This window comes from Varroa destructor, unplaced genomic scaffold (assembly GCF_002443255.2).
Source record: "Varroa destructor unplaced genomic scaffold, Vdes_3.0 BEIS01000007.1, whole genome shotgun sequence".
Taxonomy (NCBI): domain Eukaryota; kingdom Metazoa; phylum Arthropoda; class Arachnida; order Mesostigmata; family Varroidae; genus Varroa; species Varroa destructor.
The window spans coordinates 18795151-18815340 of NW_019211460.1; the positions used below are offsets into that span (position 1 = coordinate 18795151).

General features: G+C 41.3%; 1 protein-coding gene across 2 annotated transcripts in view; it reads left to right on the forward strand.

Annotated features, from left to right (window-relative positions):
* Positions 1-20190, forward strand: part of LOC111254806 (uncharacterized) — an 89208-nt gene that overhangs the window by 56698 nt on the left and 12320 nt on the right. The window contains exons 10-13 of one of the 2 annotated variants that reach the window (XM_022816042.2): positions 7599-7801; positions 13125-13307; positions 15359-15547; positions 15889-16110. In XM_022816042.2, the coding sequence (XP_022671777.2) occupies positions 7599-7801; positions 13125-13307; positions 15359-15547; positions 15889-16110 (797 nt within the window). Of the gene's footprint in view, positions 1-7598; positions 7802-13124; positions 13308-15343; positions 15548-15888; positions 16111-20190 lie in introns of both variants that reach the window. The other variant, XM_022816041.2, reaches the window with a different exon arrangement.

The following is a 20190-nucleotide window of genomic DNA, read 5'->3' on the forward strand; positions in this document are numbered from 1 at the left end:
GGTCGAACTGATGAGACAACACACAAGTTCTTTTCCATACGAATTCGCCAATTTGCGAGCAATATTGATTGCCTTATGGGGATTTTGTTCATTCTCGCCATGGATAGGCATCAACGTTTCATTTGGGTCACTGAGTATCCCCATGAGGTACAAAGAAAGGAGGGATCTGCTTTTCTTTGATGCTTCACAGTACCATACGCTGAAGCGGTATACTGCGAAGATATAAGCTTTTTTCACCTGTGTTTTGTTATCCCATTTGTTTCGAGGACGCGCGTTATACTTAGACTTTCTCTCGGCTTCGCTGTAGTGGCTATTATCCTATTAGCAGGTAAATATCAGTTGCCGCCAGCTAACGAACGAAAAAGAACCTAGCACATTAATTTAAGAAAGACAGGGAGATAGACAAAGCAGCTGATATGGAGGCAGTCGTATCGTAAAGTTTATTCCGCTATGACTCAATCGCTCACATCACCGAGTAAAGCGGCTCATGCAGTGTTGACGGTGACGACCGCCGATGGGTTACGTTTATCGAAGTTAGACTGCGTGTCCGCTCAAACAGGAGCGTAGAATCGTTCAAAGTTCGGTGCGTGGGCAGTAACTTCGATCAACTTTATTCGTATAGAAGACATGTCATGGCATGATTTTTATACACCTAGCGCAATTTTCCGAATACCTAGGCATCTGACGCAAGGCAGAACCTCATATATGGCATATATTATATGCCTCATACTAACAAGAAACCAATATCCTACAGCGAAAGGGCGGACCGGTCGTTGCTAAGATACTTGTCTAGATGCATGCGCCTATCACAGGTTACAGTCACGTCTATTAATGCTGTGCGACTGTTTTTTTTTTCACAGAAAGATTTTCATCCTGGCAACTGTTTCGGCCTTTAAAAGAAGCTCGCATAAATAGAAGGTCGACCAGATGAAAATACTCATTTTACTTAACTTAATGACTTTTCCCTCCCATTACAAGACCTTTCTCATGAACGAGTACGTTATATATTCAACCAGTTATTCCGCACGCACAAATTATCAAATGGCCAGTGATTCGTACTTATTTACTATTCTGCTGGTATTTACTTATATCTCAGATATATCAGGAATCTTTTAAACAAGCAAGACTTCGTAATAAAGACTTCTCCGCTTTGATCCGCTTTCCTCTGCGTGCCTAAACTCGTCAGCTATTATATATAAATTTAACGGACTGCGAGCTGGTCGAGATTCGAAAATCATTTCGAAATTATTCGCCTCAGGCTTTACTCGTTCAGCCGTAAGCCACAGTTTATCATTACAGTAGTAACGGTCTATAAAATAATTTGTCTGCCCTTTAGCTTTTTGTCAGCACACAGTATTGAGCTTCATATTTATATCGATTTGCTTGTTGGCATTGAATTAATACTGTGAAAAAGTACTGCTTTAAATAAGCTTTTCAGAGAGCAACAACGACATCGCTGATAAACGTAACCAGAGAAACCGTCACATTTAGGTCGTTTCAGATAATAAAATAACACGATAGATGGTAAAGGGTCGAAGTACCCGACGAATGAACCCTGCACAAACGAAAAAATAACGAAACGAGAGCACGACGGGGGGATAAAAAAATGTTTATTAACGTTTACCGACGCTGGACGTATGGAGAAACTAGGTCCTAGGCTACAGAAGCATAAATAAAGGAAAAAAAAAATAGGATCAGAGCTAAATTGCTACTGAGATTCATTTTCCGAGAATAAATTAAGCAATGTCCATTTTAAGAAATATTGAACGCTTAAAACGCAGCGAATTATGTGTACTTGTATGGCAAAATAATAGAATTTTTCTAACATAATACTTTTGGTTATTCTGTGTATTTGGTTGACTGCAGTTTCGTCTAATCGATCGTGCGTGAGTTTGAATGAACAGTCACCATTGCCTTGGCTTGGTGTCACTCATATGTTGCTATTGCGAATTTCACTCAGCACAAATATATTTATCAAAAAAAAAAATAGCCTTATAGAAAAGCTCTATTGTTATTTCCTTTGTATAAACGCCTGTGGTACATTGTATGTGTCTCCTAGTTCTGATACTTACTTGTTGCATGTCGTTCAATTTGACCCTGGGTTTGCCGAACTAATTTTCCAGCATCGACCAAAAAAAGCCGTATCCATTCCGTGCTAGTTGCTTATAGATAGCTTAGCTTATAAGCTCTCTATAAGCTCCAAAGTCTGTTTGAGATGAGCTAAATAAAAGAAGTGATACAGCTACCAGACAAACTGTGTCAAAACTACACAAAACCGGTCGGGTCTTGGAATCTAGTCCAACTATTTTTCATCTGATTTTAGGGAGGCAGAGATTTATGACTATTCTCTCCTAATGTCGGCAGCCATATATCGTTAAAAATCATAAGTGAATTGAAATTTAGCGGTTAGTTAGGTGTTTTAGTGCTTATCTGTAAACAGGGGCCATTTTAGGAAATAACTAGATATTGCATATGCCGTACGTAAGTTATTTGCTGAAACCGCGCGCATGGGTCTCATAAATGTAGCAAGGAACAAACCATAACGTCGAAAACGTACCTGCCTTGGTCCATGGAAAAATGATCTGTCCCAGACAAATGTCGTGTTATCTCGATGACGCCATGTTGGTTGATTGTGACACGTGTTTTCGGTGGCATATTATTGTAGCGTTGTTATAGCCACCTCAGCAGCTGGTGACGAAATAGCGTGATTTATTAGCTTCATAAATATGGATGATCAAGCAGAATTTAGACTAGATCCTATACTTAAAGGAAGACTACTTAATCGTTAATCGATAATATGCAAATGTATATTAATGTGAAGACAATACCGAAACAGTACTCACAATGAGGATATTGAAAACGATATCTTTGCTGACAGCGATACATTCAACTTCACATATTTTAAACAGGGAAATCGGCTCAAATAGTCACTCCTTGAGCACAAAGGTCACTCCTTGAATAACTCCACTAGAGGAAACTTATACACTCTTCTTCTTTTTATAGTTTTTATAATTAACAATAACAACTTTTGTAACAGAGGGTCTGAGATTACATAGACTGCCGTTCAACAATCTCTGATAACGGTTCGAAGTCAGTCGAAAGCATAACACAGCTTACTGGTGTACTTTGAGTAGCTTTATATTCAATGTGTTAGCGTTTCCTCCCGAATCGGCTCAGTTCCCCTCAGGGTGCAAACGGACAATTCGATTTTGCAACAGGACAATTAGGCCACAGTCAGCATAGGTGGCCACGACATTGTGGCGTCTACTACGGATTTTAATCCGTGTTGTATTCTATTAAGGTTAGTTTAGGCTTGTTTGGGCAAAAACGGAGCCGGTACCTCGGCCTGAACTTCGGAAAAGCGCAACAATCACGCACCCGATTCTTGAGCGTATATTGCTCGCTGGGAAACCACAACAGATTAAGATTAGCTGTGCTTGTTCGTAAATAATGTTACCCATGTGGTGAAGCTTGCAGAGGACGAAAATTATGGGGTAGCAAAGGAAGTATGACTGTAGTGATAATCCGACACTGCGAATCAGTTCTCCGAACCTGGTCATTTCTCGTCGTTTTATAAATTTTAAGTTTAAAATGAACGCGCCTATGCAACATCCGGGCACTACTTTCCATGCAAATGAATGGAACTATAAACACGTGGCCATGCCCGTTGACGACAAGCCTGAACCCCATTGTGAATCAGATTTTGCTGCAGTTACCTTTTCAGAGGTGAATGGGTGGGTGTGTATGTGTGTAAGTATCTACGTAAACTAACTATTATCCCTATCGAAGACTGAAGAACGATGGTTACGCCGCTCACGGAATAGAATGCCGGCAATTACGTTGGCCTTGCCATCTCGTTTCAAAGCAACAACAGCATCAGAGTGAGCTGCCAATCCACAGTAGTCATAGCAGCGCTTTATTGCTGTTGTAAGGTGGATGATTTGACGCAGAGGGGGGCATATACGGAGGCATAATAACAAAAATGCACGCACGGCTATCGATAAACCCGATCGATATTGCAGCCTCCAGTAGGACTTTAGACTGTAGTAGGGGCACGAGGATGTCTGTGCTGCTCATAGTTGTTGTATAGAGAACTTCTGTATGAATGCAACACGGACGACATCGGTAACATCAACAACAGTAGTTACTACATAGACAACTAGTTATATTTGGTAGAATAATGACGTTAGTCGAGTATCGTCTCGTATAAGTGATGGCCTGACATTCTTACGAGGTAGGATAGAGTACATCTTGACTACAGCGGGTTCGGAACAGTGTATTTTGGCGCGGGCCCATTCTCGCAGCATTTCCCAAGACGCAACAAGTTGACAACTACTGCATTCCTATTCCTTCCATACTATGTAAACTATGTGGATGGACGCTGAGCGCAAAGCTTCAAAATCCAGCCAAGTTCCGTCGGCTTCTTTGGCCAATACTAGAAAACGCTAAATCGGTTAAATTTATATCCTGACTTCTCTGAAAAGTTAACGTGTTTCTCTTGAGTGGTTCGTTCGGTGTAAGCGTTCGTTTACTTAAGCGGCATAGATAACTTACTATAGAGTCGGTGTTTGTGTTCGCCTTAAACGTAAAGGCGCGTCAGTGTACGAATCAAGGCGGTGTTTACGATATAGCTTTGTATTATGGAATACCCTGCGGTAGGCAAACGCTTGATACAAACTGGTGGCCCAACCAGAAAACCATCATAGCGAAGCCATATTTTTTCTGCCAGTGCCGCTATTTCATGTTCATTTACTTAAAATGTATTTTGAAACTGCCTAACCTGGTGCTTGCTTTGGTTTTCTGTGTTTTGTGAAGAGCTGCGCACAAACAACGGACGATATTAGTGTGAATCTCTGGTTGATATAAGTTTGTACGTATGGAGGATGCCTGTTATTTTTTTCCAATAGAAAGAAAACGTAAAAGCACTATTATAAAATGTAGCAAAAAAAAACTTCATCACTCGCGTGTCTGTCAGAGAGACTTTGAGAGGGCAGCCGAGACAACGCAAAACTTTATCTCGGTTAACAACAACGATGTCAGCACTTCCATTTGCAATAGCAGCATCTAAAAAAGCGACTCGGTTCCACCCTTGAACGATCTGCTAGCCTGAAGCCTTTCGAGAGGAACTTGCATTTAGCATTAGTAATTTGCAAGCTGGCCTCCACTCCTTCCTCAAACGAACTTCAAAGAAAAATGCTAATGCATCTAATAAGACAACTACCAAGTAGTTGTCTTATTGGTATACTAACAGCACAGAGAAAATTATACAGCGCTAACGGCGAATAACAAAAACAGTTGTGAAGCGAAGCACTGAGTATAAAGGCTGAGGTCGTGGAGTCTACTTCGAATAATGGCAAAGTTGTCAAGGCTTACAGCCTCCCGTGGTTTGTCGGGCGCCGTAGCTGACCCGTCGCCTCGATGTCTGTTTTCGTCCTCATCTAATTCATTAGTTCATCTCTTGGCACTTCATTTTGTCCAGAGCTGGCCGTATTGTCCTACGGTTTCAGAGTATGCTAGTTCTACTGCGAGACTTTTCTGACGTTCCGCTTACGCTGACAACTATCCCAAAACGTTTACTGGAAACAGCAAGCCACTGGCGGGCTGTAACGATCGACCGCTTGGACTCTAAAAGAGATAGAGGGAAGAAGAGGCACGGCCAAAGGCGGACTAAGTGCCCCTTACCCCAGTCCGAAGCCAATACATTTACGGAACTCTGCGGGATCGCTAACGTGACTATCTTCGCCATACATCGAACTGATTTGTGGACAATAGGCTACAACCTGCTACGGGGGTCACGATGGACGCAACCCAGAGCAACTAGCAGTAAGCAGTAGCATGCGAGATGAGCTGTTAAACTTTACATGGCATGAATTTTGGAATCTGAGCCGGGAGAAGATTACTTTCTTGCTTTAGTCGTCTTACACCTCCCCCCCCCCCCCCGTCGTTATTCGTCTTTTGAACAGTATTGCCTCATACTTCGACTCCTCCTCCATTCGTACTCCAACAGTAGTGAGGCCTGCTGATGGGCACGTTTCAAACAGAGCTTAGCAGAAGCTCGCAGGTCTTGCTGATTCTTTACCTGTAGGGTATGACCGTATCAGTTTGAACGATCTGTCGTGAGCATCGCCGTATTTGCCACTCATCCAGGTCTTTCTAGATTCTGTGAATACCGAGCTAATTTGTTTGGCCTGTATTGTAACTAGGTTGAGAAGTTGCCGTCGTCCTTGTTGTGGGCCTCGTTTTTGCCTCTAGTCGACAACTAAGTCACTATCATCACCAACAGAATCAGCATTCTCGGCTCCGTTCACGTATCATAAAACAGTGCCAGATGTCGGCCTCCTTAACGAGATAGCGTCGCCTTGGCGGAACAAGTCGAGGCAGCACCGTTCAATAGTCAAAGTCATTAGGACAGAGTAAGGGACCTCGGCGATTATTGGCAAGCTATCTGCTGTCTTACTGCTTTGGTCCTCTCACGACGACGGCGGAGGCTGCTTCGGGAAAGTCGGCCTGCCCCCACTTCGAAACACCAACACAAGGACGACGGAAAAGCTGACTGTTACAACTATTATTTCTGCCAAAGCTTCTTATTGCTCCCCTATCGATGGCAAAGGGACAAGCACCTTCTCCCCAGAAACGACTTCATCCTCGATAGGCAGCACGTATTAATAGTGAGTGAACGTCTCCGTCCAACGCAAATGAGTATCACGACGTCGCGGAAACAGCGTAGCAACAACAGGCAAAATGGCTGGCTGCTACTATATTTGATCAATGACTTTTGCCTTCGTCGTGAACTTATCAGCGTTAGTATCCGTTGGCTGTTATCTTAACAACGGAAACAGAGGTCAACTATCTAAGTTTGCTAAGCGTAAAACCCGAAGAGCATAGCTCTATTGCAGTGCGTTTGTGGCCTTTAGTGTGTGTACGCGGCAGGACGGAAAAAATTGAGGAACAGACAAAATAGAAAACAAAGAAAAATCACTGAAAAGATTTTAGCGTGTGCGAATGGGCAACACCCCGTGGGAGACGACAATTGTTATCATTGTTTTCGTTACATACAAAAAAGTGTAGTGAAGTTTTTTTTGAACGGTTTGTTTATGACCAGGTTCACGCTGCGGGAAAAAGGAACGACCTGAAGATGGTAGTGGTAAAGTCTGTAACTAAGAAGGGAAACTGGTAGCAACAGTTTGTGCTGCCATAATTGTCCTACCGGCTAAAACGAGAATAGGGACAGATTGAGTGTAGGCAAAGCTATTCAAGGTATGTGAACACTGTAACAATCATAAGGTAGTTATATAAAACATTGATTTGTGAACGGGCTTCAGCTAACCATTCAAAATAGGAGTGACAACCTCGCGAAGCCCGAGTCCGCCACACGGCTACGGATACCGCGGCGGCCAGGGCTATGCAAACGGACATGCAAATGGGTTCGTCGCCAGTGGGAACCGCGGGAAAGTCCGCTATCCGGATCATTACTATATTAACGGTGCCGGTGGCGGTACAAGCGTCCAGTACGCCGATAGGCCTCTGTACCGGGAAAGTTCATATTCGGACGGTGGATATTCCAATGAAATGACTGAATCTGATTTGGCCCGCTTCAGGTCTGGGTTCGAGCCAGAGATGACCGAAGCGCCGCTGATCCTTGATGGTGGACGTGACGCTCCAAATCACATCCTTACAGGAGAACCGAATTCCCCACCATTTTTGCTGGCCGAAGACGGTGAAGAAATGCTTAAGTACACTATATATGAGCAACGGTCGCCAGGTCAGCGAAATGTCATCGGGACGCTAACGACAGTCAGAGGTAGGTGTTTCTGTTTCTAGTTTAACACTAAATTTTTTGTGTGTGTGTCCGTCCGCTATATAAGTCGTTAGACATCATTTCAATCGGGTGGCTCTTTCCAGTGCGAAACTAAATATGCCTATGCCATGATTCGAACCGACATTGCTATGTGTCATAGTAGGGAACATAGTAGGAAAACAGGTCCCCACGGCACTATCACGGAAATAAGTAACACTAGAGGCAGCTATAAGAGATAATAGGAGCGAATGACAGATAGCTTTTCAACTTTTGTACTATTGGGTGCTGGTGATTTTCCAGTGTTCCAATAAAGATTTATGTTAATGGCACTAGGACCGCTTTAAAGTTGATCTGAGAAGGGCTAGTAAAAAAAAATAAACTGTCCTTCAAATCCGAACAGTTACCGCCTGGTCTTCGCTAAACGTTTTGGTTTATCCGAATGGTACTTTTCTATCCGTCTTTCTCATTCTAAATACTCGAACCTTAAACGTATACAATACTGCTTTTATGAAGAGCAAAAGACAATGGAAATTTTTTTCGGCAGTGACAGAACGGATGTACTTGTCTACGTTTACTTGATTTTGGGATCTAGTAAGTTTTTCTATAAAATTGCCGAAAATATTATAGCGCAATGATATATTACGATTCAGGCTTGGCCGGTTTCACTTGGCGCACAACACGTTTAAACTAATCTTCTAAAGGAACTCTAACTTCGGTTTTTATCGTATTCGGTCCCTATAATGGATATTTAGACTGCAATGAATGAAATAAAACGTATGTTTTATTTAGATCATTAGCATTAAACATTCTGCTGCAGATGTTCGAAATGATTATTGTTCTAGATAAGACATTACTTATAACGGTAGAGTATCGACTGACAGACGTCAACGTTTGTCACTGAGGTGCATCTTTGCTCAGTTTCGGTTTTTAAACATTTCAGTAGTCGTCAGTTGTTTGCCGTGGGCAAAATCCTATTTGGAACCTCTATGTCAAACCCACATGTTTAAAAGGATCTTTTTTCCTGTCCGCATTTTTTTCAAGTAGCCGTCACACAGGACTGGCCAATTTCATTGATCTGGATCGTGCTGTTAGAATGTAATTTTTCGATTCCATCGTCGTCGATAGATTTGTTGACGCTAAGTTACAACGTAATTGTTGCAAAAATTTCCTATGATGTTTTTTTAACGTAGAACTTGTTGACGTCGTCCAGAACGTGGTCTGTGGATATTCTGATACAAGCGTAAATTTTATCTGCTTAGTAGTACGGTACTGTGAACTATTAAGAAATTGTGACTTGTTAAACGATGTACGCACTTGTTTAGACCCGTAGATTGGTGCCGTCAACAGATTCCATCTGCCCTAAAAAATAATAATTATTTTAATTACTAACAAAGATGGTATCGGGTAGAATACTACCGTCTTCTATGTATAAATATCAGGAGCGTGAGTTCACCGATTATTTATATTTGACAGATAATTCTTTCTTGTATTTTTAGAGGCATCAAAGTGTACGCATAAATTGTGGTCTGTCCAATCGAAATATGGAGACCACTCGATAACTCGGATGCGAAACCATAGATGCTTAATAGTTTCCGCGAGGTGTCGAGAAGGAGATTTGTTGCTAGTAGTATTAGTGATTCAGGGTGCACTATTAGGCTATGTTTCTTTAATACACATCGTTACCTTGGAGCAGAAACTATGCTCGAAGAATTAACACAAGTTTTTCTTTTATTTTTTTTTACTTATTTCATCACAGTGGATGATATATCCTCGTTTCAGTTGCGGTGCTTCTTAACCGCTGTGCCTGTCTTATTTGTATATGTCGTTACGTTTCCTGCTACCGTCGACTTACCGATTTAAGGCCTATACTAACCTGCAGAACTACAGAGATAAAATCCATAGACGATCAGCGGCTGCACATAACAATTATATACCATACTTAGTTTAATCGCTTCTGAAGTACTTACAAATCAGATCTTCAGTACATGTCAATATATCTCAAGTTAATCATAATGATACAAAGATAACTGAATAGGCCAACAGATCTGTTGAGAACCGCACCGTTTAGACCGGATTAGAGTGCAATGCAGAGAAGCCCCGAGCTGTACCGTCAGTTGCACAAGTTGCATGTTTTTACCCAGTTACTTAATGATACGAGGATGCTTCTTAATCGATTGGGGTTTGGCGGTCGTTGGACTGCAGTCGTATTAGAAGAGCTTGTAAAACAGATATGTCGTCAAGGGATCGCAACAAAGCTGGATTCATTCGGGCGTAAGCTAAAAAAGTGATAAACTAAATCAGCCATACCTTATGATCACATGACTATATAACAGCAGTGCATGCAATTAGTATCTAATGTTGAGACATCCGACGAACACCGCCAACGAACATATTGACTACACGGGTCAGGCTTCTAGGCTTTAGAAGGAAAAATTTTTTTCCTATAACAAGGCTATATCTCATTGAGTTTTTTCGAACCAGCGCAGGGCCACCACCTCACCAATGGCACGTACTGGCATTCAGAAGTAGCGCAACATAACATTCACTCGTTTCTCTCTTTTCCTTTTTTAAATTTATCAGATTTATCTCTAATAGTGAAACAATCTATTCTCCAAACCGTTTTCGTCTGTAAGCTTACATCTCGTGTTGTGACTGTTTTGCGCCTAGACGGCACCTCTTTACGGCAGACCCTATCTGCTCATGCCTGTCACACCATCCAGAGATACAGCATCCCCAGGGGTTTTTTGAACGGTATGGCTAGATATCTAGAAATCTTGCGCACCGTAGCTCCGTCGTGAATCCGGTTACGATGCGAAACTAGACCTACGTCCGCTGTAGCTGTAGCGCTCAATCTGCTAGCTTCCTAGCTTTATGCTTCCAACCCGTGGGATAGAAACCTTACTCGTACTTTATACTTTTGTTTCAATGTCGTTATATAGGGTATCTCAGTTTGCTCACTGTTCTATAGATTTTATTGCTTGGATCAAACACGTCGTAACGAATAGTATAGTTCTGTATGAGGGTGTCGAAAAAGAAACTTGGAAATCTTAATACACTAAATACAGTTGATAGATTGATGCCTGTTAACGAAGTAAGAGCTGTCGCAGATTCGTTATTAGGGTAATGCTCTTTTTGAACATCTTTCTATACTTGCTTTCGTATTTGTGAATAGTTCCTTTGATTATATCATTTTGCTTATATAAAAGAATTAGAAAGCATTGACGTAGCAAAAAAGGGGGAAAGTAATTGTATTCATTGTTCATTTGGTCGAAAAGAGACATCGTTTATTTGAGCAGGGGCACGCACCTTTCGGTAATGGATATACTGAATAAAGCAGAGCTTTTATCCATTACTACTCCCATGTTAATCTTACAGTGGTTTCATCCTTGGACAGATGCGATCGTACTTGTTCTCACTATTATATGTCTGAGAAGCTGGCATGATCAGAGTGTTCTCCAAATTCGTGCATTTCGCTTTATCGGATTGATCAGCTAAAACGTATCCTAACTACATGTTTGAAGACGGTACCAATCGTAGTGCAAAACATTGATTGAAAAATATCAAACGGAGTCACCGTTTCTTTTGCTGAATAGATAAAACTATCTTACGAAATTGTCCGACCGAAAAGTGTGTGTTGTTCGAATATCGATTACTGATGATATATTGGCAACAATGGCGTACCACTTACCTTGTAACCTGACTGTTGCAGGCGGATTCGTATTTGGCGACCAGACACTTTGAGGTGGTGAGGGAGTGCATGACGAAGCTTTTATTCTTATAGCGTAAAATACGCTGGAACAGTGATTGTTTCGGTGTTATTGATACGGTAGAGATACGAACTTCCGTTGTTTAGCAAGTAGCATAGTATATATATGGTATAGTATGGGTCATTGTATGCAAAATTCGATTTATCGAAGGAGAGTTCTGTGCATTTATTTGCACGTTCCAGAGAATTAACTTATTTCACTATTGGTACATACAGGGCACGTCGGAAAAACGTAGGCACAGTGTAGTGTAAGTGTTGGAACTCTGCCAGAAGCTCAAACACTGGTCACAGATGAGTACCGAGTAGAAATCCCCAATCGAAGGATAGATAGAGACAAAAATGAAATATTTACGAGCTTGCAAGGTGGCTTCCTCGTTCTTTGACAAATAGACGCGAACAAATCCTGTAATATAATCAAGAATATCCGTTAAAAAATTATGCTATCTGTTAGAGTAACAAAATTTTCGAGGTCAGTTGTTTTTATCCGCTTGCAATAATTCAATTGAGATTCTACGTATGGCGCTAATTTTGTTTTCCGCTTGACCTCCTCATCGTCGATCCTTGCCATCATGATTCATTCACGATTGGCACGGCTTTTTCGTCCATACCAATTCGAGACAAGACGAGATCTTCCTTTCTGTGCTGGTAAAAATGTACTAAATTAGTTAGCTACCTTGGTTTACACTTCCAAGGCAAAACTACCAGGATTATTTGGTCTGCGATTTTTAATCCAAGTAGATAGTTTTTTTTTGGTAAGAAAATGTATGGCAGCTTCTTCACAAGCTGTTGAGTAAAATGTTCCAATTAAAAATATCGTTCTTTTTCCTTAATGGTTGTTGTTGTTTAAGGCTAGCGGGTGAGTGTTGTGGATTTACATATCCTTACACATTAAAACCAGAAATGCCGACATGCCCCAGTTCGGATTTTTAGGGGCACAGTTTTCTAGTGGATTTTTAAAAATGAATTAGGAATTAAAACTAGGGAGACTCGTTTAATGTATACGAGTATCGTCATTCGTTGTAGTTGTTCAACGCTTCAACGGTTGTTGCTTAAGCTCAGCAAATAAATTTCGGACACTTCAATGATTGTGTGAAACCCTTACAGGACGGCTCGAAGTCTAAGGAAATTGTAATGGTGTCATCCTCATGGGCGATAAACACTTGCCGATCGATAGATTTCAGACATTTCGAAAGACGAATGTATCTCTCTCTGATTTCGTGTTTAGTAATGTTCATAACATTGAGACGATTTCGAGGCCGAGAACTTTGAAAATGTTGATTGGCCTGTGTCGTAATAGAGGACTTTTAAAAAGAAAGACAAACTTGTCTTCTGTCAAGCTTAGTTCGTAAATATTTGCGACAGTCCCGGAGCTTTCCGTTTCCTCGATGTGTAATTGTCGTCGTTCTAAGAATACAGCCATACTAAATCTTACGGCGGCCGCCTTATTATACTTTCTGAGAGCGGTATTGGAATAATTAGTCTTACCAATCGGTTCACGCTTGATTACCGACATGTGATTTAATATTAGGATGTTTTTATAACCTGTTTTGATTTCGACAGGAATTCCACTGAACGAGTTAAGGCCGGCTTTAAGTCAGTTAGCCAAGGGCCAGTCATTCTATTTTTACAATGACCGGACAAACCTCGACGTCAAGAACGAGTCCTTAGCGATTGACCGGATTTTTAAGAACAAGGCTCTCGTTATACGATTTCCTCAGAGGACGGATTCCCCAGCGAACGATGGTAAGTTATAAGATGATGTCCTGGCTGAACAAGTGACGCGTTATTACTGTATCTCGGACAAAATATTATCTTCACAACAGCACAAATAAAGGTTTGCTAGGGCAGACATTTGTAATATTTTTTTTTTGGTCCTTAAAACAAACAGAACTTTACCCGAACGATGCGTGGCGTTAGGAGAATGATTTCGTTTACTATTGTAAGTACAAATATAATTAATTTTTCGATAGTAGCGCACCGTAGAGCCATGTCGCCGATCGTTGTGGTCCAGCGCTGGGCCGCAGTTTACCTCACTTCGACACTTTAGCACACAATTGCCAGCGGATAATATAAGAATAGTTGTGGCTTAGCAGGATAAAAGTCATCGTTGAAACAATTTTTTCCTTACTTTACTGCCTTCCGTTGTCGCTGTTCCGCATTTGCATCTTACCACAGTGGCAGGGCGTAGTGCCCGATCAATATTAACCGTCAATTGCATTGCTACGACAATATGGATAAGTTAGCAGTGTCGGTGAGCAGTACATTATGACAGTAAGTGCTTTTATTGAACGAAAACTGTTGCCTAAACGAAAGGTATCAAGAGATAGTCGTGACCATGAGATATGCCAAGGCATAGTTTTTATTAGGAATCGCCCCCCTACGGGAGTCTTTGTTGTGCAAGAGCTAGGATTACGGGCGGTCCGGTCGTATGCGTTGTATCTAGGCATGGGACTCGTAGACGATGTGTGGACCCGAGACCACATATATTATTCTTTTCCTATTCGCACAGTAACGCATTAGTTTTTTTTCCGTTAGGTATTCTCAGCGGTACGTATTCTACTAATATGAAGGTATAGCTTGCTGTCGTCCGACATAAACGCAAAGTCCATGCACCCTTTCGCTGGGGAGTTGTTTTGCAGTGAATACAAATAGCTGCCTGTGCCCGGCGATTCGAGCAAACTCATTATACCGTTCATAGAGAGTAAATGGCTAACAGTTGTATTAAGTCACACGCCTTTAATTGTATTGCAATTGAATGTATATAGCAACAACGCGCCGGACCCACAGAAAGCGTATGCTCATTAACCGAAATAAACACGTTACCGCCCCCATCATCCACAAAATGACTAGAGCAGCTCGCTGCGATTGAGAGATTAGCATTGATCTCACATAGGTTTTTCTTAGCAGACTCTCGGCCGGGAGCATTTCACAGCTTTCGACCCTTAGCATTCGTAGGACAAAGCTATGAAATGCACGTACTTGGCCTTGTAGCCGTGCATCGTTCACAGTTTTGGTAGCGCTGGAGATGTCTGTTTCGTTTCAAAGACTACTTATACTGGAAACGTAAATTTAGAAATGAATTACTTGAAGTTCCGTTGTTGAAAAGAAAACTGGATGTAAAATTTTCTAAGTTCCTGCGCTAAAAGGACACATTTAGATAAGCTATTGTTGTAGATCAATTTCGGCAGCGAGTAAAGTTGGTCTATTATACTTTCTTTAACTCATAATGGCTTATTCTGTTTACGGCAGCCTCGCGTGTACAAATATATATTAGAGTTACAAAGAGCTTAAAACTCGACACGTATAACATGTATAATGGACGATGAAATGAAAAAAAAAGGAATATGTGCAACTATTAATAATCAATAGTAAATTCAAGTCAAATAGACTTCAACTAATGCACATATTTTTAAGTTACAGTTTTTTTATCCGTACGTATTTAGCTAGGTAAACGTTGGCTAAAAGCAGACTTCGAGTTCAGAAGCGTTATTTGTAGGTCCACAGCTAGAAAGAAAGGAGACTTTCGGCTCAACCACGACACGCGTCAACTGGAAACCTTTGTAACTAAAGGCCTATTGTTTTTATAGCTGTCGACGTTTTTTGCCACTGTAATAAGCCTGCTTTTGCTCACAACTTACAGTGATCGTTCTGTCTTCATTTCCTATTTCGCAACGTATGCTTTTTCCGAACAATAATAAAGCACAAAATGTTCATTGTCACGTGCTGTTACTTTTCTTGCATCTCGTTGCGGCTCCGTCTGCATCGTCAACAACGATGAGGCTTCTCAAATACAGCACGTAACAGTGTTCCAGTGTCAGGTATTTTGGCCAACGTCACTCAACATGATGAACAGAGAAGGGCGATAGATGAAACGTCTAATGAGGCTGAGCCAATGAAAGAAGTGGATGAATTCGACGACGAAATAACAGGGGCCGCACCTCAGGACCCCATACATCTGCCACCACCCGATACAGTTTTGTCCGGTAGGTGGGATACTATTGAGCAATAGTGAATTTATTATTGTTATGTGCACGATACTTTGTAAAATACAATAGCAGTAGTAATTGATATTAAGTACTACTGCTACTATCTTTCATAATAACAATAGTATTAATAACCCTCAGTCAATATATAATGAATATAAAGTTAAGAATAATTTTCGACTTCGACACGCACTTAGGGGCACCGCTTGTATATTTGCTTGTCCATTTGTCGAAGGCACTAAAGTATAACATTGTCTGAGTGTTGGGATATATGAGCATATCATGCATTGTGCCAGAATCCTTTAACCTGTGGTACATTATCGGACTTCCGGTTTTTGAAGAACTTCATGAGGTGAATTTGGTGTCGGGCCGAATAGCAGAGGGTGCTCCTCTAGAGAAAACCCAGAAGATAGAAAAAAGTGAAGAAGATGAACTTGTCCCACCGGCTCCTGAATTGCCATTGTCTCCGTCAGCCGGCCAAAGCTCGAGCAACAATTCTGGCAACTCGTCGACGCATTCGGTCGAAAGGGGTCCCTCAAGCACGCGTAGTGGAGGTTCATACGGTACGTAGATGTTTACGTTCCACGCTGTTTTTCACACTTCGCGACCATATAGATTATTAGGTAAGGACAGCAGGGAGCTGATACGAAGCCTTCGGATCAACTTTCAAATCGCCGTATGCTAAGGCCTTTAATCAAAGGTAAATCAGCTCGACCCATAATATGAGCAGGATTAGGTAGCTCTGATAAAGATCGGCTTCACCGAATTGGACATGTTTGATTAGTTACACACGAGCGATCGAAGCTTGTAGGAGTTCCACTTGTAGCGAGAATTTACATGCAATAATAGCTGCCGACACCATACGGGAACAACTGTCACTGTTGTATGTATACATACCGCTACTGCGAATTGTCATGGTACATGTACACTTCGAAAACTATTAGGTGAAGTTCATATATCTATATAATTAAAGCCTATCGATCGAAATTGGAAGTAAGCTTAATATGGCAAAGGAGAACACCTGCCGACGAAAGTCAGCCTCGAAAACAAACACAATTAAAGATTTTTTTAAATTTAAAGTAAATTAAACGACACTACGTTCATCGTCATCATCAGTTAGCTTGCGGTCTATAGTATGAGCGGCCTGTCCATGCTCTAGCAATTAAAATGAAAAAAGCTCAGTTAAGCGAAACGTTTTCTCCTCGAGAAGCAACGAGTCGAGTGCAATGCATCATCGCCTACTGACGATAGCATTTGAAATTTGTCTTATGAAGTCAGCACGATAACACTAACATATTTCTATCGAATAGCTTTTCGAGAATAGGTACTATTCGGCCACCGAGAAAAACTTTTGTATTGGCCTAGATTTTTAGCTGACGATATTCCAGAAACCGACGGTTGCAGTCATTCCGCCTGAGACTCCTATCAAGAATTAGCTTTGAAGATTTTGCTTTGTCTGGTCTCTTCAGTGTACATCTATAGCTGTAATTTGTTTAAGAGCTAATTTCAAGAAACTGGCGCACGCGCGCCATTTTTTCCACTGTTGCTGACTAAAAATCAATAGAAAATACGAATTGGAACCCCTTTCAACCTTGCTGCGGTATAGAAATCTACAGCCTCATATTCGTTATCAAAGTTGACGTGGGACATAAAAGTAGCGCATCAAAAAAAAAAAAAATCCCAGCCATTGTTTCTACACATACGATTATAGAAAATTAAATGTAATTTTGCTTCACTTTGAAATTTGCCCTTGCTGTGACATTTCGAGCATTCAAATGTTCATAGGCTTGCCCTCAGAAACCAATGTCAGATCAGGGAGACAACAGTAAACCGGTTATTAGTATCCGAAAACATAAACGAACGCATTGTGTTCGTACTGGTAGAACAGATGTCGCATACGACATTGTGCGCGCTCTCTGATCAAGTTGCAGCCGTCACTTATTTCCTGCGCGTCTTTTGAACGTAATAATAACTCCTCTTACAGTCTAAAGTTTGTCGTCCCAAAACGTCCGTCGTGAGCCGTCAACCGAATGGAGAAGTCGAGACTGAATCTAGATACGAAGCCATGCGTGGCAAAAAGAGGCGGAAGTATTGCTTCAGGTCTCCGACTGATTGATGCTACACGATCGAGTTTATTGTATTACGCATTGCGATATTTGCTTATAACCAATAAGGGGCCATATTTCTAATTTATCTCAGTCCCATGCGTCGAAGCAACGCGAGCTGTGTCTGAGTGCGCTTTACCATTTTGAATCCTCCAAACCCATTATTGCCTAATCATAGACGCGGCAGAAGGAGCGAGATAGTGAAAGAATAACTCCTTTCCTCGAGCCGGCCCTGGCCACTCCAGTGGAAAAAACCGGCGAAGTAGTGATGTTAGTAAACGAAGAGCAAGCGTAGTCTTCTGCCGTGACTTTCGCTGCGTACAAATAGCTTCAAGCTACTTGACGCTAGAGTGTCGCGGGGACGACACAATAATTGCGTCAATTTTTTTAAAAATTACGTAAGTACGTATTTCACTGTGAAACAGTGAACTCAAAAGAACCTTTTGGTTGTTAACGTTATTCACGGTACTTGCGCTGTCAGTCTAAATGTAAAAAACACAATTCGCGTGGTGACGCGTCTGCAAGTTTATAAATTATGTAAACAAATATTGGACTTCGTGAATTTACCACCTGGTACACGTTCTACAGAGGTTACCCTATGTATCAGACCCAGTCGAAGACGCTGCATAAATTGCCGTCACGTAAGCTTCGAACGATTATAAACTGTATTTTAATAAATGCCATATCAAACGATTGAAGCCGATACGGACAGAAGGGTTAGAAACACTACAAAGGGCGTGTTACAATAGAGGTAAGAGAACTTTAATGTTAGTGTGAAGTACTCTATGTATCGTACTATGCGACGCATCTGGGAATGGAAAAAGCTTTTTTCCATTCAACGATGCGTTGTGAAGTCTTAGCGAACGTAGGTGTGTGGACGCTTTACAATGAATTTTCCACAACTCGGGATGAGGAAAAGTCTTTTGAATATATATAATGAAGTAAGTACTGTCCTCCTGCCCGAATGGAGAGCTTGTTGTGCTTAATCAAACGTGACTGGTTATGAAAATGAATGCATTATAAAAATCACTAGGTACGTTATATGGTACTAATATAATGCAAAGAAGCTATAGATTAGAATTCCATTACCTTCCCTCTATCATAAATGATATCGATATTGTGCACCATATTATTAATTTATTTAATCCGTACCGTTTATCATCTACGGACGCTTCAGTAGAAAAAGAACTGGTCTTGGTGATCCCCAGCCGTCTATGATCGCTTACTTCCTTCGAAATCTATCGAGCAGTCCTTCGTATATCGCCTGCGACTCGGCTAGTTTTCCATTAGAAACAATGTGTGAAACGATCTTTTCTAAAGAGAGTTTATCAACCTAGCAACACTTTTACCGTTCGACGCTGCCTTAACTTGCATTGCAGATCGATTTGACAACAATAAAAGGAAAAAATGGCTATTTTCAAGGTTCCTTTTACTACACAATGCAAACCTAAGTAAGTGTTTTTCCATTAATCTTTTCCTCATAATCTTTCCTGTGTGATGACATGCGTGCATAGCTCAGGGGGGGGATACCCCCCACACCCCCAGATAGCCATTCGATTGTTTTGTTGACACTGTCCATGGAACATGATGCCCGTTCCAGTAGAGCAGACTTCTGTAGTCTCCAAATGCTTCGTCCTCAATCTAAGGACTCTATAGGGTTTGTTTTTTACCTCATACAGTTTTGCGTGCAGTCTAATTTGCCTTCTAATTATTGTTGACACCACTACTTCATCTGTGAAGCAGCTTGTTAATAGTTACTATATATGTGAATGATCATGTTTAATTTATGATGGTTACTTAACTGGCCTTGGTAGGTTGTTCAAGTAATGGCATATCGTTTGATCATGCGTAAGAATACAACAGCCAGCTGTTCTTACCATCCCTACACTGAGGAGATTACTGAAGCTTATTGTAACGATGAGCTGCTGATAACAGGACGGGCATTAACTAAGCTCGGCTGATGTGCGACCTCACAGCGGGGGAAGTGCCTCGTCGATGAGAGAACGCTACGTGACAGTCGTTGAGACTATCGCGATAAAGTGCAGAGTATAACGGCAGCGGCTTTCGACATCATAGCCAGCAAGTAAGTAAGATATTGTTTTGACCGAATCGTCAAGGTCGCTTACGAGCATCGTATGATACGCCTAATGGAGCGCTAACAAATGGTAGGTCTTACGATATCTTAAACTCCGATCATCACGATAAAATGCTCATCTCAGTAATACGTTGGCTAAAATCAAGGACGTGAGAAACTACGGAGTTATTTTGCTTATATATAGACTGAGTTTTTAAACTTACTTTATAAAAACATCAATTTTTTTTAGAGTCCGATGTGGCGGCGCGTACCGAATCAAGCTTGGCCATTCTTTTTTTTTATGGGAAGTTAGACTTGTTGATGTCTGTTATCTTTTTAGCATAAGCTTTCGAAGTCATTGCAATTGCGAATGTTCCCGAAACGCGTTATCAGATCATCGTAGACGAACCAGATATCGTAAAGGAGTCTGTCTTCAAGTCTCTTGCCTAGCGTGCCTGAGCTAG